Source organism: Rhineura floridana, chromosome 2 (genome assembly GCF_030035675.1).
Source record: "Rhineura floridana isolate rRhiFlo1 chromosome 2, rRhiFlo1.hap2, whole genome shotgun sequence".
NCBI classification, from domain to species: domain Eukaryota; kingdom Metazoa; phylum Chordata; class Lepidosauria; order Squamata; family Rhineuridae; genus Rhineura; species Rhineura floridana.
In genome coordinates this window covers 234205691-234231169 of record NC_084481.1, presented here as the reverse complement: position 1 = coordinate 234231169, position 25479 = coordinate 234205691, and the positions used below count along the sequence as shown (strand labels likewise).

The following is a 25479-nucleotide window of genomic DNA, read 5'->3' as shown; positions in this document are numbered from 1 at the left end:
AAGGGAAGGAGAAAAGTCTTCACTCCCCAGTGCTTGCAGACGCTATGCTCCGATGCTTTTAGGTGGGTCTGTCAATCGTTCCCCTCTCCACGCCCACTCCCTCCTCCTCCCTTCTTTCATTTCATTTCCTGCGGGCTGACAAGCAACTTCCGGCTGCTCTCCCCCATTCTGTAAGCCTTTTTTATGTTGCTGCCAACGGTGCCTCTATTTTTCTTTTCCCTCTAACTCGTGTGCAAAAGCATAACACTGCTCAAACAATGATTTGTATTTCAGCTGTACTGCACCAGTGAAAATACAAGTAAATCGCACTTTCGGGTTGGTTTTGTTTCATAATGAAACTAATTGGTAGAACAAACTGAGCATGCTCGGTTGCCAGGTAACCAGAGGGAGTGGAAATGTTGAATTGGTGTGGTCGTTAGGAAACTGTGTGACTGATCCTTCCCCTCAGTGTGAATAGAAAACATCGTGTTTGCAGCTGGCACTGAGCCCTTACTGTGGACGGTGAAAATAGAAAACGGAGGTAAAAACAGCGTCTTTAGTATGAAGTAATACTCCCATGAGGGTAAGTCCTGAACCTGGGACACCCACTACCACCACCGCAGACAAAGCAGATGCTCTACTCACTGAGTTATGGTTCAACCTTGGGATCACATAATAACACTTTGCTGCATCCAAGGCCCAGCAATCTAGCTAATGCACTGCACTGGCTTTTTTAAAAGTTGCAATGTCATAAAAGAAAGTCACGATTGTTCTCCTGCAAAAGCCCTTGACGGGAGTCTTACTTTACCCTCCAGCAAAATAATCAGGTAACTCCTGACCCAGCTGCAAACTAGTTAGAGGCAGGCTCCAACAAGTATTTTGGTGACGTCAAGACCTGTGCAGAGTAAAGGCCTCGTCTTCTGGGAACTGCCAGAGCCAAGGGACAAAGCCAGCAATTTGAATTCAGATCCATTACACAAGAGCCCGCTGGGCATGCTTGGTGCAACAAGAGCAAGTTCAGCGGTAAAGCCCGTTGGGAAATGGGCATTCAATGATTAACAGCACAGACTTCTCCAACCCTCCCTGAGCTAGCCGTCCCCAGCCCCGATGCTCCCCCGAACGCTTTGGATTGCAACTCCCACCAGCCCAGGTCGATGGAAGCTGTAGTCTAAAAAAAAACCACTTGGAGGGCTGGAGGTTGGAGAAGTCTGCAGAAGCAGAAGCGCTTTTCCAAGATTTTAATAAACTGGTTGCCTCTGGTGAGGAAGAAGCTTTTAAAGGGTTCCCACACAGACACACCTGACTAACACTGGTATGTGTGGGCTTGCAGGTTAGTCCATTCTGGGGGAGCAAGAACCTTTTGCTAACTTACTTTGGCACGCACAACGACCTACTTCCATGAATCTTGGTCTGACCCTCCACTAAGCATGATGGACCAATAATCTGGCTTGGCACAAGGCAGCTTCCTAAGCCCTGCCCTCCCTCTTTTTGGCTCCACAGGTCGTGAAGGCAGCTGCTGTACGGCTGGGGCCACTTCTCCCAGGGCCGCATCGCCTGCTCAACTCTCTTTCCAGAGACCACCACAATAACAGAATGAAGGGCTGGTACAAGCAACACACACATCACTTGCACATCAGCAACACACACTCACTCTCACACTCACTCACTCACTCTCACACACATGCACACTATGCATGATTCATGCCTACATGCAACATTACCTGGCTATGTAATACGATGACGTGCAGCTGAACCATGGAAGCAAACTCCACTAAAAGGCACTCAAACGGTGTCCAAAGCGATGCCAAAACTCTTATCTGTGGTACATGATCAGGGATGGTTCATACACACGTGTAAACCACCACATGGCGCTTGGGATGAGCATGCATGTATGAACCAGCCCAGAGGCAAGAACATTCCTTTGTCAACACTCCTTTATCCCTGCTGTATGCTCAAGGGGAAACATCTTGCATTCACTGTCAGGTGAACTCCAGGGCAGCTCACTTCAGTTCAGAGCCTGCATTTAACAGACCAATCTTATACAAGAAGCAAGATCCCCTGAGTTCACATGACTGTGTTCAGGTTGGCTGTCTAAACATCCCTCTTCCCTTTAGAAAACACTAAGTCCTCCCTGTGCCCTGGTTCTGAATAGAAAAACAGATGGAGAATGCAAATATATTATGCCATTCTTAGCAGCCAGGTTAACAGGAAAAAACCCACATGTGTAGCTTTTAAAAAAGAACCCAATGGAGAGGAATCTTTCTTCTAACGTTTCCCTATCAAGCCTGACAACACTTCAATGTCTTTCTGCCAAGTATCTTAAAGGCAGCCATGCTCCTGGCTCTCATAGCCAGATGGACAAAAATCTAGGTCTCTGGTCCAGCCATTCAGAACTTAATAGAAAAATCCTAACAGCTGAGCCAAAATGCAAGATGAAAAGAAGTTATCTTCTGATGTAAACACTAACAACTGTCAACCCTCTGGATCCAGCAAGCAAGCAGAATTGACTCTTGAAATGTCTCAGTAGCAACTGTTAAGCTATTTCAGGACTTCTGAACACCTAGTAATCCCAATTGCTTATTGAGGGTTAAGTAACAGGAGCTGGCTGCAGCATCAAACACCCCTTTTCCCAGCCATTCCCTTTTTGCAGCATGAATCCCCCTGCTAGACTTCACCATTGTGAAACATTACATTGCCTCCAGCATTAACTGCACACAAGGCTAACTAGGTTCACTCTCAATCAGGGTTGTTAACAAGCCTGTCGCCCTGGTTAAAGAAGAAGCCCTGGTTAGCCCTAACCATGGTTAAAGTGACTCATTTCATGAGTTCTTGGCAGAGCAGGCGTTTCAAGAATGGGCTTGCCGATTCACAGCTCAAGTCTCCAGGCCATTACACCACACCAACTCCCTATTTGCTTCTGCATACAGTTTGTTCTGCCTCTGCATGTTATGGGAAAGGGGTGGGGGTAACGAACTGCAAAGCATTCAAGCCTGACCACTTGACTGGTGCACGTCCTGCCCAAACACACGATCCTGCCGCACCAAAAATTTCCCAGGGCACGCTCTCAAGTTTATCTCTGCAGCCATGAGGGCTAGAAGCTTACTTTCCACACCAAGTCTGTTACATCAAGTTGGAGAGCAACCTTCTTATGCCCCCCATGTGGGAAACCACCTGGAGCAGACACATCACAAAATATGTTTTTAAATTGTTTTTTTTTTTAAGTGTTTTTAAATTTGTATATTTGTTTTTAATGTTTTAATTGTTGTAAACCGCCCAGAGTGCTTCGGCTATGGGGTGGTATACAAATGTAATAAATAAATAAAATAAATCACAAGCGGGGGAGAGCGCTTGTTGGCCAGTTCTAATATCAAAAGACTAAGCCAGAAGCAAGCCCAAAAAACAGTGCAGGCTGGCAGGTGGAAAGCAAGGGAGACAGCCCAATTATTCTTTGCTGCACTTACCCAGCAGCAAAAACCATTGTGCAATGCATTACTCGACAGCATCCAAATATATTTGCTTATTATACAGATGAGTAACTGAGGTGCAAAGAAGTCTACAGCTTCCTCAGCAAGGCCGCTGCCTGAACTGGGATGTCAACCCAGGACAGCACCAAGCCCTCAGCTTCTCCCCCAAGGAAAACTATGCAGACTAGCCGGTGAGGGACAAGGACGGGCCTTGGCTCCATGACAGAGCATCCGCCTTACAAGCAGAAGGTCCCAGGTTCAATCCTTGGCATCTTGGTTTTTAAATCGTTTTTAAATTTTTTATTTTATTTTATTTATTTATTTATTGCATTTATATACCTCCCCATTGTGTTTTTAAATGTGTATATTTGTTTTAATGTTTTTAATTGCTGTAAACCACCCGGAGAGTTTCAGCTATGGGGCGGTATATAAATGTAATAAATAAATAAATCTCCCCAAAGGGCTGGGAAGACGCCCATCTGAAACTGATGGAGAGCCGCTGCCAGTCAGGGTAGACAATACTGAGCAAGATGGACCAATGGCCTGTCTTGGCATAAGGGCAGTATCCTATGTTCAATCTGGAGTAGAGATGTGAAGGCCTGGGGAAAAACCAGAAAAATTCAGGGGGGAAAATGGGCTTTTTTTCTGAAACCATTTTTTTATTTTTTTCCAAAAAATTGGAAAAATTGAAAAAAAATGAAGAAAATGGATTATGCAATGTTTTATTTTAGCATGATGAATAAAATGTTTCACTGAATCTTGGTCCCCCCTTCTTCTCAGTTCTTTTTATGGGAATAGATGCTTTATGTCTGCTTGACACTGTAGAGGACTAGCGCAGACATAAATAATTTTCTTTGTTATTCATGTTGATGGTTTCTTCTCTTTTTTGCTTTTTGCCTGCTCCTCATAAACTGGAAATATGAAAGAGGTTCCTTACAGTTCAGAATCTTGTAGATCCATTTGTTACCAAAAAAAAAAAGTAAAAATTTTAAAAAGTAAATTCAATTTGTAATAATTGTTTGAATAAAATGTACTTTTAATATACCACATGTGACAATTTTATGGCAAACCAACTTGTACATATTTACATTTGATGTTCCTGAAGTAACAAAGTGACTTTCAATCTGTAAAAAGTGCTAATATTGCATTTTTTTCCCATTTTTCCAAAAATTTCTTTTTTTCTGGGAGGAAAAGTTTTTTCCCATGGCTTCTAAATTTCTGGAAATTTTACATCTCTAATCTGGAGACATCTCAAATATGTTTATTTGGAAGGGCTGCAGTTCAGTGGCAGAGCGTTTGCCTTGCCCCAGGGGCATCTCCAGGCATGGCTGGGAGAGACTCCTCCCTGAATACCCAGAGAGCCGCTGCCAGACAGTGTAGACAGTACTGAGCTAGATGGATCAGTGGTCTGACTCAGTATAAAAAATGTAAATGTACTGCCTTCAAGTCGATTCCGATTTATGGCAACCCTATGAACAGGGTTTTCATGAGGCTGAGAGGCAGTGACTGGCCCAAGGTCACCCAGTGCGCTTCATGGCTGTGGGGGGATTTGAACCCTGGCCTCCCAGGTCACAGTCCGACACCTTAACCACTACGCCACACTGGCTCTCGATTCAGTATTAAGCAGCTTCCTTTTCTGCAGTAGACATGAATTTTCTGGCCCAATAGTGGCTGACATTATGTGCATCGTTGCACCAATAAGGGCTAAACACCTGGTTTACAAAGACCCTTAATAAACCATAGCAACAATCAACGCAATTCCTTAGGAAGCAGAATTCTGTGCTCAGTGCCGCATTCCACAGGTCAGGATGACATGCACACTGCTGCTCCAGAAAAGGCACCTAATGCAGTTACAAAACAATATCCCAGAGGGAGCCAACTAACGGCCTAAAGGAAGGTGTCCCAGTTTTCCAGGGCTATGCCCCCAACAAAAGGCCAAATCCAGCAGCCAGATAAGATGGACCCTGAAGCAAGGCCTTGTTGCCCGATATTAAACTTTGCATGAGAGGAGGCACTCCTTGAGATAACCAATTCTTACCTCTGCACTTACTTTTATTTATTTAATAGATTGATATCCCATCCTGTAGAAAATGTATCACGGAACTTGGCCCAGTGCTCCATCCAACTCCAATCCCAATCCTGCCAGAACACACACCAAATTCAGCCGCCTATGTGCTCAACTGACCGCAGCCTAGTGACTACCGCTCGGGAATAGCCCAACAGCATGGCCACATCAGCCTGGATTTCCTTGCTCCGGGAGGATGAACTTCATACAATGGCACAGAGATCATCACCTCTTGACTCTCAGATTGTGGGAAGAAGCTCAAACCTGATGCCCCTTAACTACACGATACCTTGCGGAACGCCTCTTCCGATATGAACCGGCCCATACACTACGTTCTGCTACGAAGGCCCTCCTCCGGATTCCAACTCACAGGGAGGCCCGGAGGGTCGTGACAAGATCTAGGGCCTTCTCAGTGGTGGCCCCCGAACTATGGAACAGTCTCCCCGAGGAAGTACGCTTGGCGCCGACTCTGCTCTCTTTTCGGCGCCAGGTCAAAACCTTCCTATTCTCTGAAGCATTTTAATTTAATTTAAAATTAGCTATTCTGCTAAGGGCGGTATATAAATTGAAATAATAAATAATAATAATTTAAATTGATTCATTTTTAAAAAATGTTATTGTATTTGATTTTTGTTTGATTGTATTATTTAGTATTATATTTTGTCATGTATTGTATTTTTTATGCTATTTTATGTTCACCGCCCAGAGAGCCATCGCTAGTCGGGCGGTATATAAATCTAATAAATAAATAAATTAATTAAATTAAATAAACCCAATCACCCAACACAGGGCTGGGATAGCGTCGTCAAGTCTCTAAACACAGAGGACAGGTTAGCTGTGTTGCCTAGGGGGAAGACTAATCAACCGAGACAGCTCCTGCCAAATTAGATTTTTGCTGAGAAATGGTTCTCCTTTTTTGAACAATTAGACTTACTTTTTTTCCCCCTGCTGGGGTGGTGGTGGTTTTACTTCCATTGCCAGCAAATCTCAGCTGTTTTGCTTCTTCTAGAATAAGCATCTCCCCAACTGCAGTATAAATCCACCCAGAACTAAATGGAGCTGTACATATGAACTGCAGCTGCTCACCCTTTCCCAGCTCGCCCACCTTGTTCCTCCTTCCCTTCCAGCAGGAACCAGCTACTCTTCCTCTTTCCTCCACTGATTGTGGAGATCCATTTGAATCAGGGTTTAGTACAATAACCTTTGTTGGGAGAGAGACACCGGGGAATGAGCCCCTGTTAGTTCTCCTTGATCTCTCTGCAGCTTTCCATACAGTGGACCAGGATATTCTTCTGAAGCAACTGCCCAAGTTCATAGAATCATAAAATCGTAGAGTCGGAAGTGGCTCATAAGGCCATCCAGTCCAACCCCCTGCTCAATGCAGGAATCTGAATCAAAGCATTCCCGACAGGTGGCTGTCCAGCTGCCTCTTGAAGGCCTCCAGTGACAGAGAGCCCACCACCATCCTAGGTCATCGGTTCCATTGTCGTATGGCTCTAACAGTTAGGAAGTTTTTCCTGATGTCCAGTCGAAATCTGGCTTCCTGCAACTTGAGCCCATTATTCCGTGTCCTGCACTCTGGGACGATCAAGAAGAGATCCCGGCCCTCCTCTGTGTGACAACTTTTCATGTACTTGAAGAGTGCTATCATATCTCCCCCCAGTCTTCTCTTCTCCAGGCTAAACATGCCCAGTTCTTTCAGTCTCTCCTCATAGGGCTTTGTTTCCAGTCCCCTAATCATCCTCATTGTCCTCCTCTGAACCTGTTCCAGTTTTCAGACAAGGGACACTCCCAGCCTTACCTGGAGATGCCAGGGATTGAACCTGTGACCTTCTGCAGATGCTCTACCACTGAGCGATGACCTTTCCCTGAGGGCCAGGAAGCCTTACAATGGCATGGCAAAGCATATCACAGCTATTGTTAGACCTATACCACAGGTGAGTCTGAAAGATTAGCTGTTGGCTTCATTGCCACTGAGTGTGTTCACTGCAAAGGGGTGACTCAGACCAAAGACTCGAACCAAACAGCCAGTGTGGTGTAGTGGTTAGTGTCGGACTATGACCCAGGAAACCAGGGTTCAAATCCCTGCTTGGCCATGAAGCTCACTGGGTGACATAGGGCCAGTCACTGTCTCCCAGCCTAACCTACCTCATAAGGTTGTTGTGAAGATTATTTATTTTATATATATATATATATATATATCCCGCCCAGGGCAGCAAACAAAAACTCTAAAAATACTTTAAAACACCATAAAAACAAACCTTAAAATACATTAAACAAAACGTTAAAAACATTTTTTTTAAAAAGCCTTTTTAAAAAGATAAAATCAGGAGGAGGAGAATCATGTTTGTACGCTTCACTGAGCTCCTTGGAGGAAAGGTGGGATATAAATACAATAAATAAATACCCTTCATACCAGCTTGCATCAATTGCACTCAGCCAGGTAGCAGCCTGCTTTAATGAAAGCACTAATATCCCACTCTCAAAAAGCCTTTCCTAGGACATTACAAATACAATGAAGAGTCTCCACCAGAATGTGTCACCTCCCTCTGCCCATCTCATCCCTACAACATGCTGTGCCGAAGAGAGCATTCTGCATCTCTTGCTGCTCAAATGAGTAGCATGCTCTGCTTCCCTGCCAGGAGCAGGTGGTGGGCTGAGACATTTCTATGCTGCCCGAGATGTTGGAGAGCTGCTGCAAGTCTCAGCAGACAGTGACGTAGCCTGTGCTGTGTTGTACATTCCCACCAGGAGCAGTGAGTGACCTTTACTTAACAAAAAGAGTTCCATAGAATACCAAATCTAGGACAGTCCATAGGAGCAATCCTGAGCAAGGATGGAAATGGCTCCAAGACAACCAAAACAAGCACCTGGGGAACTGTGCATATCTTAATTCCAAGCATGCTGTGAACGGTATATCCACCTTAATCTGATTCTTGCAAGCTGTTCTTAAACCAGGGGCTAAACTTGTGTCCTTTTAATCGGGCCCTGTAAATGCCACATTCCCAAAAGCGAGACAGATATACGCTCGCCTGCTTTAGGAGGGGCAGGAATACAGAAGGGAGCAGTCTTTTGCCCAAAAGTTCTGACACCTTGTTAAAAGTTGATGGCACTGGGAAGTGGGAGGGGGAAAGAGAGCAGAAAGGTGCTTCACTTTGCTGAACCCACCCTACCCCCCAACAGCATGATTCAGCTGAAAAACATGCCATAACCAAGATTTCTTTCTGTCGGTAAATGACAACAACATTTAAAATCAAGTAAAAGTTCATGCAGACTTGGGCCAAAGTGATGCAGGGACCTCCTTCTGCACACACGAAGCAGCCAGTTAATCAAGAGCAGGATGGTTTGCTGCAGAAATCCTAATTCCACACCAAGGAAAGCCTATTTCCTTTATCTGAATTATGCCACAGATTTTATCCTGCTTTTAAAAAGAGAATTTCTTCACAAACCAGCAAACGTAACATATAATAACAATACAAAATGAAAAACTGGAAACACCCAAAAGCGTTCAAATTGGGCAGAAGATAAGAACAACTGTTCCCTGGGCACACCCCCAGCACAATACAAAACAGAGTAAAAACAGCAACAGATTAGCATATAATGGCTTCTTGGTATAACTTGACCTGCATCTGTCTGCTATGGAGGCTCTACAAAACACCAAAGTCCCATGCCTTAGAGCAAGGGTAGCCAAAGTGGTGCCCTCCAGATTCTGTTGAACTACAGCCTCCTTGAATTGAATTGAAATTGAATTGAAACTTTATTTTTACCCCGCCCTTTTTCCAAATTGGAACTCAGGGCGGCTTACAAATAAAACTACATGTAATTAAAAACATAGAAAAACATACAATTAAAATACAATTAAACTATGCACAACCTTAAAACTGTAAAAGGCACTTGTTTTTCTAAAAACAATTTAAAATAATACAAATAATAATATAAAACAATAAAACAAGCCTTGTAAAGCCCAATCCTAAACACCTTCTATCCCAAAAGCCTGTCGGAATAAAAAAGACTTTACTTGCCGACAGAAGGAAGGGAGTTCCAGAACCTAGGAGCAGCCACCGAGAAGGCCCTATCTCGCATCCCCACCAAGCGCACTTGCGAGGGTGTTGGGACTGAGAGAAGGGCCTCCTTCATCGTTGACCGCTGGTGCCATGGTAGCTTGGGCTGATGGGAGCTGGAGTCCAACAACATCTGAAGGGCACCATGTTGGCTGGCGCTTTAAGGCAGTGCTGACATGGGCAGTAACAACATCATCATGGGCTTGTCCAACGTGCCCTACAGTGTTACCAGAACGGCTACAGAGAACTAGCAATCTCACCGCTATGGTATCATTATGAATCAGGCCTGTGGCCTGTTCAGTCTCCCTCTGGCTTAAGGCAGATTCACACCATACAAGTAAAGCGCATCCAACGCACATTTAAAGGACATGACTTCCCCCAAAGAATCATGGGAAGCGTAATATCCAAACGTTGCTGGGAATCTGTAGCTCTGTGAGGGGGAAACCACAGTTCCCACAATTCTTTGGGGGAAGTCATGTGACTTATATGTGCGTTGGATGGGCTTTAAATGTATGGTGTGGATCTGTAGCCACCACCCACATCTCTGCAGCTGTTGCTTGTGAAAATGTATTCACGTGTTTTGTTGTAATTATCTTTTATTTTATTTATTTTATTTATTAAATGTATTAGTCGCCCATCTGGCTGGTTGTCCAGTCACTTTGGGTGACGTAAAGAAGAAAAGCATGCTAATACATTAAAACAGTAAAATCTCAACTAATAATAATGAAACCTAACCCTGTCAAAGTTGATTTTATATTATTAATCACCTTGGTGCTCCCTGAGCCAAAAAATTATAAAATTTAGTTAGTAATTATTTAAAAAAATGAAACCTTCATTTCTGAGAATTCTGAAACTGCATCAAGCATTCAATTCATACAGCCTGAAGGAGTGTTTATGGAATAGCATAAGAGGTTGGCACATAAAACACAGATTTAAACGCTGCATAATTTCACTGCTTTTACTTAATTGACTTGCAGGGCAAGTATATTACACGCTTGTGGAGCAAACCATTAGGACAGTGGAACCTGGAACACACTCCTGCACACACCAAATCGAGACTGAGAGATGCTGTGGACTCTGCACAGAGACAGCTGAAGCACCACTGCACTAGCCTTCCCAGCTTGATCGCACAGCCAAGCTGAGATGTTTTGCTGATCACACAGATCCATGAGCATCAGCTTCACCAATCAATATATTTACACAAAGTGCTCCTCTTTCTCAGGAGCAGCATCAGCCATAAGACCATATGGAGAGCCCTGCAGCTGGATCAAGCCAATGGGCTATCTAGTCCAGTGTCCGGTTCTCACAGTGGTCAGCCAGATGCCCATGAGAAGCCGGCAAGGTGGACCTGAGCGCAAGAACACTCTCTCCCCACTTGTGATTCCTAGCAACTGGCATTCAGATGCATACTGCCTCCAACAGTGGAGGGAAAACATGGCCATCATAGGTAACATCTCTGCCAACTAAACTTTCTCCACTGCATTCTAAGATGCATCCACAAAGACCGTTCTGACAGAGGTCAGTGTTGGAAAGCCACTCCTACAAGCCCAAACAACCAAACACATGGGATTACTTCAGTTCTGGGAAGGTAGATGCGCATTTAGTACATACACACACACACACACATAAAGCTGGGTGCTTGTAATTCCATCCTGAGTCAGCCCAGGGACAGCCAAAGATATTTGGGGCCTGAGGTGAAAAAAATCACAGATTAACCGCATGGGGCACAATCCATAGGGAAGTTCACCCCTGTGCAAGCCTTGTGCACAGCCTTCTGTTCCTTTCAACAGGTCCTGTGCAAGAGAACCTCCCAGGGGATTGTGCCCTGTGGCTCAGATCTGTCTGTCTCCCACACTGCCTCACGTCACAGGACCTCAAATTCTCTACTTCATTTTGCCTCTGAATATCACATTTAACGCGAGATGATACCTAGTCATATACAACCAAGTCAAAAGTCTGAATGAGTATATTCATGAAGAACTCAAAGGCACAAATATAAGACGAAAGTGAGGTCAACCACACCGTGGTGATGGGAGGCGACCTGTGAAAAATGTCCGGGTGCGGGTGTATGCCTTCAGGTTCAGGAATGTCAGTTTTTCTCAGCCTTCACAACTTTGACCCCTCCAATTGCAAATCTGGTTTCTTCTCCCCCTGCCCCTAATTTCCCTGGTCCACCAGACTAACTCTGATGGGTTGCCTTTTTCCTGAGAACGAAATCAGGCAGCCAATCCACTAAAAAAAAAAGATTAAAATTCTGTGAGTTGGGTGGCACCACTGTATGCAACAATGTCACGCTAAAATATCAAAATGGGGTTATAGCAAAATGGGGTGTTAAGTCTGCAAAACAAACTTCCTTCCATTCTCTTGCTGACTTTCTCCTTTTCTGAATAGGAAATGTTTGCTTTATTTGTTGTTTTATTCAATTTATATTCCATGTCTGTCATTTGTAACTGTGCTTTAAAGTGGTGAAATCTGCAATAAATGCCGCCCTGGGTTCCTGCTGGGAGGAAGGGCGGGATATAAATAAATAAATCAATTAATTAATTTTAAAAAAGATAAAAATTCTGGGGGAATTCTCCTCTTGTCCCTAATCAGCCATCATATATCAAAGCCCAATCAAGAAGATGAAATCTGCGCTGCCCCAAAGCCCGGGTTTCAGAATTAAAGCTGAACTAGTCAGACGGTTTGACCCCTTGAAATAAAGATTACAGAACTCTCTCTGCTTCCCTCCCTTCTATTTCAAACTGTTTCACAGCAACAGTGTTGGAGATTAACAGCAAAAAGCTATCATTAAGAAGTGCCAACCCTTCTCATTGCAAAACCTAGGGCATAATATGCATTATGGCTCGATTCACATAATCTAAGGAAGCTTTTTGAGTTTGCTTGTCCATACTGTAACAGTGCTGTATGTTGGAATATGACCATGCAAGCAAGGTGACCTCCACTGACCCTCCAAAAGTAGGGCAGACGGACCAGCCTCTCCCCACCCCTTGCAGACAGAAGAGGTTAAGGTGATACCCTCCAGCAACTGTAAAGCAGCCCAAGCTATTGCAGGGATGGGGGGACAGAAATCCCAATTAGTAATGGAATTGATCTCTTCTGATTGCAACAGACTCTCACCTTGTAGACGTCTCCGTAAGTGCCACTGCCCACACGCTGGATGAGCTCATAGTCTTGCTGTGGGTTCCGCCGCATAATATCCCCGCTTGGGCGGCTCAGAGGATCCATCACCTGTTAATATAATCTCCGCTTCCCCCCCCCAAAGGGGGAACAGGAACGGGGTGGAGCTGCCTTGACCTTCCTCTCTTCTGGGCTTTACAACACCAGGTAATAAGCAGCCCGCTCAAGGTCCTAGCGAGGCGATCCACCGGTGGCAGGCATTACTTCGGTCCACTCTTCTGTGGGCCTAAAACATTTGAAAAAGGGAAAACAAAAAGAGCATCTGTGAGGGTTTGTGCGCAGGTGGCCGGAACGTCCGGTGCCCAAGGCAGAACATCCAAATGGAAACCCTGCTAATCAGGGGCTGCTGGTGGCTCCATGGCATGCTGGAACCCCTTGGACAGCTCCTTCAAAGTTCAGAGTAAAACACGGAGCAGATTCCACTGCCCCACTGACACGGAGCCACCAGCCGTCACTGCTGTCAGTAATGTGAGATAGCGTTGTTGTGCTCCTGCAGATTCCACCCACTTGAATGGGCCTCACAGAAGAATGTTCCAGCGGACTCTGCCCCACGGGACGGATCCGTCCATCTCCTACTCTGGCTGCCCCAACAATGCCTGAGGGGGGCCACCTCACCTGGATTCATGGTCCAGGAGCTGCCCTAGGCTCCTGCTGGGAGGAAGGGTAGGATATAAATAGCTGCCTCCATGTCAGGCCAGAAGAAACAGCCTCGCCAGCCCTGACTAGCTAGCCCACAGTTCTACCTCCAAAGGCAGCCGACTGCAAGGGTGGCTCCACTGCTGACTGATGTTTGGCTCTCACTGACCCTTGGCAGGTCAGCGGCAACTCCCCATTTGTGGAATGCGCTCCCTGGCGAGATGTGCCAGCCTCCCTTCTTATTAACGTTCAGGAAGAACTTAAAAATCTTCCTGTTTCCCCAAGTGTTCGATGGCTGAAAGCAGGGCCGGCTCCAGGCATGCGGGGGCCCTTGGGCATCAGCTTGCCCTTGCCCCCCGGTGGGTGGGTGGGTGTGCGCACGGCTCCCCCGCGCCCCCCCTACCTATCTAGTCTTTACCATTGCCCTTAATGAAGATGGCGACCGTGGTTTCCCTAAGGGAAATGAAGCCTCCGCCGCCATCTTTGTTGATGGCACACGTGCGTGCTACGCATGCACATCTCTGCCATCAACTAAGATGGTGGCAGCGGCTTCTGTACCTTAGGGAAGCTGTGGCCGCCATCTTCATTAAGGGCAATGCTAAAAAGCCGGCTGACAGGTAAGTGGGGGACGCGGATTGCAGAAGGGGAGCAGAGGGCCCCTCAGGGGCTCCTGTAGCTCCGGGGCCCTCGGGCCAGTGCCCAACCTGGCCGCCCTTTAGAACCGGCCCTGGCTGAAAGGTAACCTGTTCCTGGCCACCTTGACATTATTAGCTGTGAGGGTATGAGATTATTTTTAGATGTATTTGCCTTCCTGGGCTCCCTTGAGAGAAAGGGCAGGGTATCAATTTAACAGATAATAACAACCTTTCAAATACTTAACATGGTCTGCAGAAACCTTCCCTGGCACCCTCAGGAACCCTCCGTCCCTGAAAGGAGTGTTCTGTTGTAGCCCTATCAGAATAGGAGGGGGATGTGCTTGGTTGCAGGATGTGTGTGGGTGATGCTCTCAACAGTTCCTCTGGTTTGCAAATGAGCCCATAGGCCCACAAAGGCCTTACTACAACAACCCCTGAAGTTTGGCCAATATTTTCACAAGGCAGATGCAAAAGGCTGACAGAGAGGAGAAAGTAGCTTGCCTTGTTTCACAGCTCAGGTGAGAGTTAAATTTCCAAAGTCACGGTTCACCTCACAGGTCAACTAACATGTCCCATCAACACAACAATTTCTGCTTGCACAATGGAGGTTCCCCTCCTCCTTCCCCCTCCAGCCCTCCCAAAATCAGCTCCAAAGTGTTGGGGGAACCCCAGAACAGATCTGGGGGGTGTGCAGGAGGAGTTCTGTTGCGCAAGCAGAAATCCTTGTGTTGACGAGACAATTTCATCAGCGCTACTTTGGATACAAGCCAATATCCTATTTGCACAGTGAAGGGATTCATATTAACACTATGAAATATTAACTATGGATATTAATACTGGAGGCATTCAAGAGGCAGCTGGACAGCCACCTGTCGGGAATGCTTTAACTTGGATTCCTGCATTGAACAGGGGGCTGGACTTGATGGCCTTAAAGGCCCCTTCCAACTCTACTCTTCTATGACTCTTTGTCTAAGGCTCAAACTCAGCATTACATTTGCAAATATTTATGTATTTATTATTAGATTTATATCCCGCCCTTCCTCCTGGCAGCAGCCCAGGGCGGCTTATGTGTGTACCCAAACCCTCCTTTGCCAAAACAAGCGAGCATTACAAGGGGAAGACTGGACTGGGAATCCCAGGCTTCCTGTCAATGCTTCATTTGCCCCCAAACAATGAGTCAAATGCACCAAAGAACAGCCAAAACTCTGGACCAGAAAACTCCAATTCTGTGCCTGTACAAATGGAACTCTGTAGATTCCACTGTATTCATAATTCATTCTATTTATTTATGTTTCTTACATCTATAGCGCACCTTTTTTTCTGCCATGGAACCCAAGGAGGCATACAGGTGATTCCCATAGAATCATAGAATAGTAGAGTTGGAAGGGGCCTATAAGGCCATCAAGTCCAACCCCCTGCTCAATGCAGGAATCCAAATCAAAGCATTCCCAACAGATGGCTGTCCAGAAAGGGAGTATCTCCCACAAGTTCCAGGAAAGGGGCACAGAGTTATGGGGGGCACCTTGCTGCCAGTCACTGGAACCCCCGCCCAACCAACCCCACTTCTGGGAGTTCACCAGCTGGGGCTCAAATACTTCCAAAGTCCTAATCAAAGTAGGAATGTAAGAACCTAAGAAGAGCCCTGCAGGTGGATCAGGCCCCCATCTTGCATCCTGTTCTCACAGCGGCCAACCAGATGTATTTATTTGTTTATTGGACTTATATCCCACCTTTTCTCCTGAAGGACCCCAGGGCGACAAACGTATCAACGAAAGCAACCAAACAACAAGAAAAAGAAAAGCATTTTAAAAACACAGTTAAAAATACTGGAGCAGTTACAGTTAAAAAAACATTCAAAAAACAGTCAGTTAAAAACATTATTTCATCGGTGAAAGATGCCCCAAAGGAAGCGGACAAGCAGGACAATAAGACCAAACGGACAGGAGGGACTGATCTCAGGCAGGTTCCTCTAGGCAAGAGAAGGCAGTCTTTGTGACTACTCCCAGTAACAGTACTGGAGACAGTAAAAATTGGAATGGGACAGGGCTGACAGTTCTCTGTTTAATAATACAGTACCTATTTCCTGCACCCATTCCATTCTGTTTGAGATAAAATACGTGCAAGCACATCCTAACAGCATTAGGGGCTAGAAACTTGGCTCTTTCCTAATGGAACTCAAGATTCTTGGCCTGGTGGGTGGTATGTACCAATGTCTCCTGTGAACAAAGGGAGCCCTACGGAAGATTACTTGACAGGAATCATTTCAGCTACGGCATCAAGGTTCCTTCAAGAGGTTTACGCACACATCTATTCAGCCTCTCTGCAGACACACTGACAGTCAGCTTGGAAGTATTCTAACTGAAGGGTGGAAATGCAGGTTTGCAAGCATTTGGGCCACAGCAATCTTCCAGAAGGAAATGTGCAAAGGGGAAATGAAGCAACAGCAGTTACAGCTGCCTATGGCACATGTGTGCAGGGGCACGGCTTAGAGCCTTTAACGCACAAACAAAACAACAATTGCCCTGGGATAAATATTTTGAAGGGTGGTATATAAATTCCTTAAAGGGAAGTGCCCACTGACCAGATCTGATGAATGTTGGAAGTGGGGCAAGAGCAACTCCTGTTTTGCTCTTTTGTTTATGTTCCAGAAGGGAGATAGAGTGAGGGTCCACCAGATGGATAGGCTTGATTACCTTTACCTGTGATGCTCTGACTGACTTCCTTCCGTTGACTGATACGTTTTAAGGGAAGCTTACCTCCCCTCCTCCTTCCGCCCTTTCCTCTCTTCTCCTCTCCGACTGTCCCACAGAGAGGAGACACCTTTGTCTCTGCTCTCTCTCTCCTAGCCATGAGGGCAATTCCCACGCCTGGGTATTGCGCCTCCAACTTAGTTAGTTAGAACTAGGTATGCCTTTCTATCTACTATGTATTTCTATAATAAAGTAGCTTTTCTTATTTACTAAGTCTTAAGTCTCAGTGATCTCAATGCAGGGTAAAAGCCTGCTGTCTTAGGTAAACGCACGCACACGCTGGCACACTCGCATTTCAGACCGCTGTTACTCTCTGCTTAACAAATTTACACAACAACAATGAACAGCAAGATCTAACCCTCGATGGCTGGAGAGATGAGGAGCATAAGGGAAGGACAGCCTTAAAGCTTCTTTCAGAGAACAGGTACCAAGGATGAGAGCGTATCCTAGACTGTGAGCTTACTAGCACAGAATAGCATGGGATAGGCTTTGCATGATCACCTGGTTCCCAAGGCCTGGAAAGTTCTAGTCTTACATGTTTGCATCTTTGGCCTGACCTGACTGTGGTTCTTTCCTCTGACCAGTTGGTGAGGCAGGAAGGGAACAACTGGTTCAATAGCCTCAGCAACTGCCAAAAGGCATCACACACCATGGGGTTCCAAACAGCCCCATCACCCCTTCCTCTGTAAATTTTACTTGTGGTGTTTCTTATCTGATATTTTCATCATTTTCTGATTTTTATGTTTGACAGTAATGTTTTTATTTTATATCGCTGAAGGTAATAAAGAGGGGAAGGAAAAATGTGAGTAACTATGAATATCATTTTTCTATATGAAACCAATATATAGTTAGTATAGTGCATTTGCTTTATTGGCATTATCCGGCTGCTAAGATATGAGATGAATGTGTCATCTTGTGTATATTAATCTTTACCAAAAAAAATGTAAATGCAAATTAAGTAGGTAAACATTATCATCTATTTTGCTTATATACTGTGCAATTGTGATATTTTCATATTATATATTATAAAATATATTTACAATACATTTTTAAAAACAAAATAACTGAACAATTAAGAGAGAGAAAGAGAGAGTCTCTCCCAGGTTTGCCTTCAGTATTCTCCATTTTCCACTCAAGGCCTTGAACTGCTGCTTTTCCAGATGCTAGACAAAACAGCCAGGCCAGAGGCGGAGCAGGCTGGCAGGCCCCACAAAGATGACGATGGCTGTGGATTCTCCCCCAAGAGAAACCTCCACATTTGCCAGTGGAAAATCTCAACCAGTGACCAAGGCTAAAACATTTTTGCAAGAGAAACTATTTGGCTGCTGCTCCTTTATTCAAAGAGTGTTTTTTCAATAAAGTAACAACCAAAGAGGAAGACTCTCTATATACCAGAGAATATATTTCAGACCTTAAAATGTTTAATACCATAGACAAATTCACAAGAAACTGCCTTTACAATGGCAAAAGATGGGCTATGGTCAGGGTGCCAAGTAGGCTACAGCTGCATTGCATGAGTGCTGATCCGGTGCGGAGCAGAGAATTCAGCAACGTGGGAATTTCAGCTATTAAAAAAAACTCCTTAAGCTTCCAGCCCTCAGCGCCATAAAGAGGAGCTTGGAAGTACATGTACAAGGCTTAACGAAATCTTAAAAGTAGAATTGAATGTCAAAACCATTTTTAGTTGGTTAATGGCCTTCCTTTCAAAATGAATTTGACTATTACAGAAAACTCAGTATGGACACCTTTTTGAGACAGTAAAGGAAGTGCAATAATCAAAAACAACCATTCACTGTTGGCCGAAGAGACCACAATGCACCAGAATCGCTTCCAAAAAGGCCCCAGCCCATGTGTGCCATTAACTTTCAGGGCCTTCCCTCCCAATTGGTCCCAGGCTATGGTCTGAAGGCACATGAGCCAGGGCCCTGCTGAAGCTAAGCAGGGTCAGGTCTGGTCAGTGCCCGGATGGGAGACCGCCTGGGAACCATATGTAAGCCGCCTTGAGTTTCTATCATGAAAAAAAAGGCGTGGTATAAATGTAATAAATAAATAAAAATCTGCCACCACTGATGAGACAATTGCAGCTTTAGCTGATGACATCAGCTCAACTCTTGGAGGCTTAATGAATTTCCAGTGATCGGTGGGCAAGAGTCAACACAAAAGCAGAATTGGATCTGCTGGGCAAGCATACTCAAAATGTGCTTGCTTTGCTGACTGACTCAGGCCATTGCAGCATCCAGCTTTGCCTGACACAGACCGCATTGATGTCGAATTTCTGTTTGTTTAGCACAGAGTTTACCCTGCTCCCATTCTGAAGGAGTATGCAAGAAGCCTGGACTCCTCAGCAATCCAGAAGGCTAATTGCTTTAGCATGAATCTTCAGCACAGCAACTTGCTAAACGCATAAACAGGAGGCCTGAGATTTGCTCTTGGAGGTTGCTGATTCATAGGGTCGCCATAAGTCGTAGTCGACTTGAAGGCATATAACAACAACAAGCAGGAAGAGGATGAATGGGCTTCTGACCCAGGAAGATTCCAAAAGAGGGAGTCAAATCTTCTCAAACACACAACAAGGGCGTCAAAAGAGAACACAGGCTCCGTTTGGGCCAGAGATTAAAAAACAAAACACTGGAAACCTGTTTGTCAACATTAGCAGTGGCCCCTCTGGAAAGCGCAAATCGGTCTGGCTCACTGTTTCAGAGCTCGGAAAAGTTACTTTTTTGAACTACAACTCCCATCAGCCCCAGCCAGCATGGCCACTGGATTGGGCTGATGGGAATTGTAGTTCAAAAAAGTAACTTTTCCAAGCTCTGCACTGTTTTACCTCATGGCAAAGAAACCTCCCAGGCCACCATGTTGCACGGACAATTGTGGTGGCTCAGTTTGGGAAGCACAGACCTTATCTTCAGCTTTTGCCACAGGTACTTACCAGGGTTTTCACATTCACAGCCGTGATTGTAGCTATTGGGGGGAGCAGGGTGAAGAAGGAGAGAGAGCAGAGCAACCACCGAGAAATCTTTAGCCCCATCAAGGGGCCTGTGGCTGCACACACACCATACATTAAAAACACATTCCCCAATCCCCCCCCACAAAAGAATCCACAAAGGAAGTACGCCTGGCGCCGACTCTGCTCTCCTTCCGGCGCCAGGTCAAAACCTTCCTATTCTCTGAAGCATTTTAAGTTACACTGATTTACTTTTAAAAATGTTTATTGTATTGGATTGTTGATTGTATTTTAGTATTATTTTGTTATTCATTGTATTTTTATGCTATTTTATGTTCACCGCCCAGAGAGCTATTGCTAGTCGGGCGGTATATAAATTTAATTAATAATCATCATCATCATCATCATCATCATCATCCTCGGAATTGCAGTTTGTTAAGGTACTGCAGCTCTGTAAGGGATGAACTACAATTTCTTTTATGGGGAGGACAGGACCGTTCTTTAAAAAAAAAGATGTGCAAATCCACCACACAGTAGTCCTGCCCCAACTCCAGGGGTGCCTACGGCCATACTACGCTGAACACGCCTGATCTCGTAAGCTAAGCAGGGTCAGGCCTAGTTAGTACTTGGATGGGAGATTGCCTGGGAATACTGGGTGCCGTAGGCTTAGAGGAAGGCAATGGTAAACCACCTCTGAATACCTCTTACCATGAAAACCCTATGAATGTATCCCAAAAAGATTCATAGGGTCGCCATAAGTCGTGATCAACTTGAAGGCATGTAACAACAAACTCCAGGGATGAGGGCAGGGGGCTTCTCACTCCGTCAGACCATCCTGGTGAAGCATCTTTTTCTCTCTGGGATGAGAGGTGAGAAGACTTCAGCCATGTGGGGTCTATTTCGTTGTGTTTGAACCTGGTACAAGACATACACTTCCTAATGAAACATGTCAGAGTGCAGGAGTTGAGCCGCAGCACTGAGCAGAAAGCTTTCTTCACTTTGCAGTATAGGAAGGAGGGGAGTCACTTGGTCGCTGCGGCTGTTTCACAGCTAAGGGTCAGAAATCCTCGGAGATCTGGTGCAAATCACCCAGGGATCTACCCACAGATCCAGACCTTCTTTATACCCACTTAGCCTCATGAAAACCCTATTCATAGGGTCGCCCTATGTCGGAATCAACTTGAAGGCAGCACATTTACATTATCCTCCTTTAGTGTGTTATGAAGGCGCGCACACACGTGCAGAGGCAGTACCTGTGGGTGCGTAAACACACACACGGTACGTCGCTCAGTCACCGCCCAGAGAGGTGCACAACTGTCCCCAAATTTGCCACCACACGTCCGAAGTCGCTACATACTGTGCGTGAGCAAGAAAGAAAGGCTCTCTACCACCACAATCCCTGTTGCCCAGTGCGCTTGGCGAGCCTCCCTTCGCCTCACAGTCTACCTTCCTTCCAACCCCCACCCCTCTTTTTGGTGGGGTGGGGGAGCCGAACCCCACTTTCCCCTGCCCCATAGAGCGTCGGCCCCCTCGGCATTCAAAGCACGCCTTTCGCTTCGCATTACTCCTGCGCGTGAGCAGTCCCTTCCCCACGGCCGCTCCAGCGGAGGCCTGGCCGAGGAGGGAACCCCACGGCTGGGCTCCGTCGCCGCGCCCCCTGCAGGCCCGGCCCCCGGCGGAGGAGCGAGCGAGCGAGTGCCTTACCTCTCCCGGGCCGAGCCGGGAGGCCTCTCGGGAGGCCCCTCTTTGTCCCGCCGCGCCCGGCCAGGCGCAGGTCGGGAGCGGCGGCGGGCGCCCGAGTGGCTCTCTGGCGGGGGGAATAGCGCCGCCACCGCCGCACAAATCCGGCCTGGTCGCCTCCGGCTCGGCCTGGTCTGGCCCGGCCTCGCCCGACGCCGCTCGAACCCGCTCCGGGCCACGCCAGACCAAAGCAACCGCCGCCGCCGCCGCTTCTCTCGCTGCCGCCGCTGTGGCCGCCTCCCTCTCGCTCCTTCCCGCCTCAGTCCCGCCCTCGATCCGGCCTCCTCGTCGTCGTCCGTCGCCGCCGCCGCCGCCGCCACGAAAGGGCCGAGCCCGACAGAGCCTGCCTGTGAGGCAGAGCCACAGCGCCCCGAAGCGGGGCTTCCCTCACAACCGTCTCCGGCTTCCATTGCCCCTCGAAGTGAAAGAGATGCAAGAAGGCGGCCGCCGCTCCCGGGAAGCCCCACCACAGATCCATCGGCACACACAACACGCCTTGCTTCTTCTAGCCTCTCCTCCTCACTCCGGATTAAGTAACCCGGATTAGCTGCCCCACCTCTTGCTGCTGCTGCTCCACCACGGAGGGCCGAGCCGCTGAGAGTTCAGATTAATTTGTTGGTTTTAGCTGCTGCCGCCTACCCCGCAGACACCAAAACAGTACGACCCTCTTCCCGGTTTAACCCGGATCAGTGGCCACCCGCCCCGCAGTCGCCCAAAGGACCATGTCCTTTAATTCCAGATTAATACAAAGGGATTACCCCAAACCTTTTATCTCCCGCTCCAGATCGCACGCCAAATCGGCAAGGTCATACTTGTTTTAAATGAATTGATCCGTATTCGTTGGCACGTTTTAAAAAAAAAAACGCATGCATGGGGTTACACACACCGCTTCAGTCCAGGCATGAATGGGATGCATGAATGGGATGTGTGCTGTCCGAGGAAGGATGCCTCCGGATTCCAGTTGCGGGAATCACAAGCGGGGGAGAGTGCCACTGTGAGAACAGGATGCTGGGCTGTTGGGCTACATGGGGCCTTGGCCTGAAACACCAGCCAGACTCTTCTTATGTCCTCAGGCATGGAACCAGGCCAAGTTTAAGGTTCTAGTTTTGGTGTACAGCTCGGGACCAGGATACCTGAAAGACCGTCTTACCCCTTATATACCCAGTAGATCACCGCGCTCTGCAGGTGAGGGCCTCCTGCAGATACCATCTTATCAGGAGGTCCGTTCTGCACAACATAAGAAATGGACCTTTAGTGTGGCGGCACCTTCCCTGTGGAATTCCCTCCCCTTAAATATTAGGCAGACACTGTCTCTGCTATCTTTTTGGCACCTTTTGAAGACTTTCCTCTTTCAACAAGCCTTTTAAGTTGAGACCTATCCCAGTCTGCGTCTGTTAGAATTGCTTTTAATATGTTTTCTTTAATAATGTTTTTAACCATTTTTGAAAAATATGTTTTTAAAGCTTTTTAAAAATGTTTTTAACGTTGTTTTGTTTAAATGTATTTTAAGGTCTCTTTGTGATGTTTTAAAGTGTTTTTAGAGTTTTTGTTTGCCGCCCTGGGCTCCTGCCGGAAGGGTGGGATATAAATCAAATAATAAATAAATAAATATAAATACGAAACAACCATCAGTCTCCCGGTTCTGCATTCATAGAATCATAGAATAGTAGAGTTGGAAGGGGCCTATAAGGCCATCAAGTCCAGCCCCCTGCTCAGTGCAGGAATCCAAATCAAAGCATTCCCAACAGATGGCTGTCCAGCTGCCTCTTGAATGCCTCCAGTGTCGGAGAGTCCACTACCTCTCTAGGTAATTGGTTCCAGAGAACATCTTACTCACATTAGATGCCCCATTGGTTTCCCATTCCTGGTTGTGAGCAGGGGTGTAGTTGTAGAGGGTCTCGGGGGTATTAGACCCTTTACTTTATTGGGAGCAGGGTCCCTAAGTCTCCAGCATCCTGTGAGCCAATCAGCATGAAAGGAAGAATCTTCTAAGATGCTTCCTAGTCCTTTCCTGCTGATTGGAGCCAATCATTATTAAAAGCCTTTCATGCTCATTGGTGAATAGGGACATTTGCCGCCCTGGGCTCCTATTGGGAGGAAGAGCCAGATATAAATCTAATTAAAAAAATCTGTTGTTGTGGGAGAAGGCATGAACAGGGATCTCATTATCAGCCAAAAAGGGGGAGGGGGCATGACTGTGATTAACAGGAAGGGACCCTGAACTTCTGGATTTGCCACTACGCTACTAGTTGCGAGTTCGTTTCCAGTCATAAACAGTCCTCCACAGGCTGAAGAGAAAGTCCACTCTGATTTAACCATTTATATTACAGTGCCTAAATGGGAGTGAGTAGGGTGGGGGCCTACAGGTAACTCATCTGCATCAAATATACTTTTCCTTGTATCCCATCATAAGGATTCCCCAAGAGAGAGAGAAATCCTCCAAACCATAGTCTTATGGCACCAGATTTATTTTGGCGTAAGTGGATTACAGCTCAGTTTACATGGTGGGGACGCCTGTGGGAAAGGGGTCTGGGTAAACCATTCCATGATTAACAGAATGTGTCTTGCCCCAATGTTTGGCAAGCATGTTACAGCAGCTTCCCAAAATCCTGTATTTTGTGTTTCCAGAGAGGAGCTGTGGTTGTTGCTCATTTTTGCATGGCCACCTTCATTCCTGACCCTTTGCTTCAAGGCCTGTTAAGCATGACAATCTATAGTCCTTTCTTTAGCACAATGTTATTTATGGATTTATTCAGAGCTGGTATAGCACAGTGGGGAAGAGAGCCTGGCTGGGAGTCCATAGTCTGCGAGTTCAAATCCCCGCTCGTATCTCCTGGGTGTCAAGGGCCAGCTAAAGATCACCCCACAATGAGTGGCTCAGGGGTTATGTGCCCTGCCACCTGTGCAGCCATGGGCAAGCTGCAGAGTCCCAAGGAGCCCAGTTGCGGACAAGGAAGGGGCTGGCTTGTGCAGCTGTGGCAAGCTGAGCAGGCCCTCGACAGCTGAGGAGGACTAGCCTTAGAGGGAGGCACTGGGAAACCCCCTCTGAACACTGCTCACCATGAAATCCCTATTCATAGAGTCGCCATAAGTCAGGATCACTTGAAGGCAGTGCATTTCCATTTCACAGCATTTTTATACCACCCATTAAAATCTTGCAGAGCATACAGATTTTCTTTAAAAATCCCATAAAATACAGCATGGGGGGGAAATCAGAAAAAAATATTGAAAAATAAATTGTCAGGTAAATATGTGTGTTTGCATGTGCATATGTGTGTAGTACTCTAGCACACATAGGAGTTCCAGCCCATGAATTTATGGATTTATTTACAGCATTTGTATGCCACCCATTAAGAAAAAGCTTGCTGGGCACACAGTTGTTGTTTTTTAAAAAAACTCCATAAAACACAGCATGGACATAAAATCAGAAACAAATTAAATTTCTTGCAAAATCATGCCACACATCTATTGAGACGTTAAGGGGAATAGGCAGACCAAAGGCTCTTTATGTTGTTTGCAAAATTTTATTTCATTTAGAAATCAGCCTAACATATTCCTTCATCATCTGTAGGTGTAAAGCAGATGTGGGGAACCTTGCGCCCACCAGACATTGTGAACTATAATTTGCATCATCCTTGGTCATTGGTCATGCTAGCTGGGGCTGATGGGAGCTGTAGTTTAGCAACAGTTGAAGGACCAAAGGTTTCCCGCACCTGCTCTAAAGTTATGGACTTCATGACAAATGTCTGTCAGTAATTGCTTTCTTTACTTGTGTCTGTTGATGTCCTCCTAATTTGTGTTTCCTTTATATAATGTCTCATGTGATACCTGAAGGCTGAAAGATAGAAATATTTACTATTTGTTGTTGTTATATCCCTTCAAGTTGATTACAACTTATAGTGACCCTATGAATCAGTGACCTCCAAAAGCATCTCTTATAAACCACCCTGTTCAGATCTTGTAAGTTCAAGTCCGTGGCTTCCTTTATGGAATCAATCCATCTCTTGTTTGGCCTTCCTCTTTTC

General features: G+C 46.1%; 1 protein-coding gene and 1 pseudogene across 1 annotated transcript in view; one reads left to right on the top strand and one right to left on the bottom strand.

The window, feature by feature from the left end:
- The window catches only part of MAP4K5 (mitogen-activated protein kinase kinase kinase kinase 5), a 122687-nt gene extending 100827 nt beyond the window's left edge, over positions 1 to 21860 (bottom strand). The window contains exons 1-2 of the mRNA XM_061612583.1: positions 21419 to 21860; positions 12690 to 12975 (exon numbers count right to left, since the gene is read on the bottom strand). Coding sequence (XP_061468567.1) covers positions 12690 to 12797 — 108 coding nt within the window. The 5' untranslated portion in view covers positions 12798 to 12975; positions 21419 to 21860. The remainder of the gene's footprint in view (positions 1 to 12689; positions 12976 to 21418) is intronic.
- On the top strand, positions 20273 to 20381 carry LOC133378562 (5S ribosomal RNA; annotated as a pseudogene).
- Positions 21861 to 25479: the final 3619 nt, after the last annotated feature.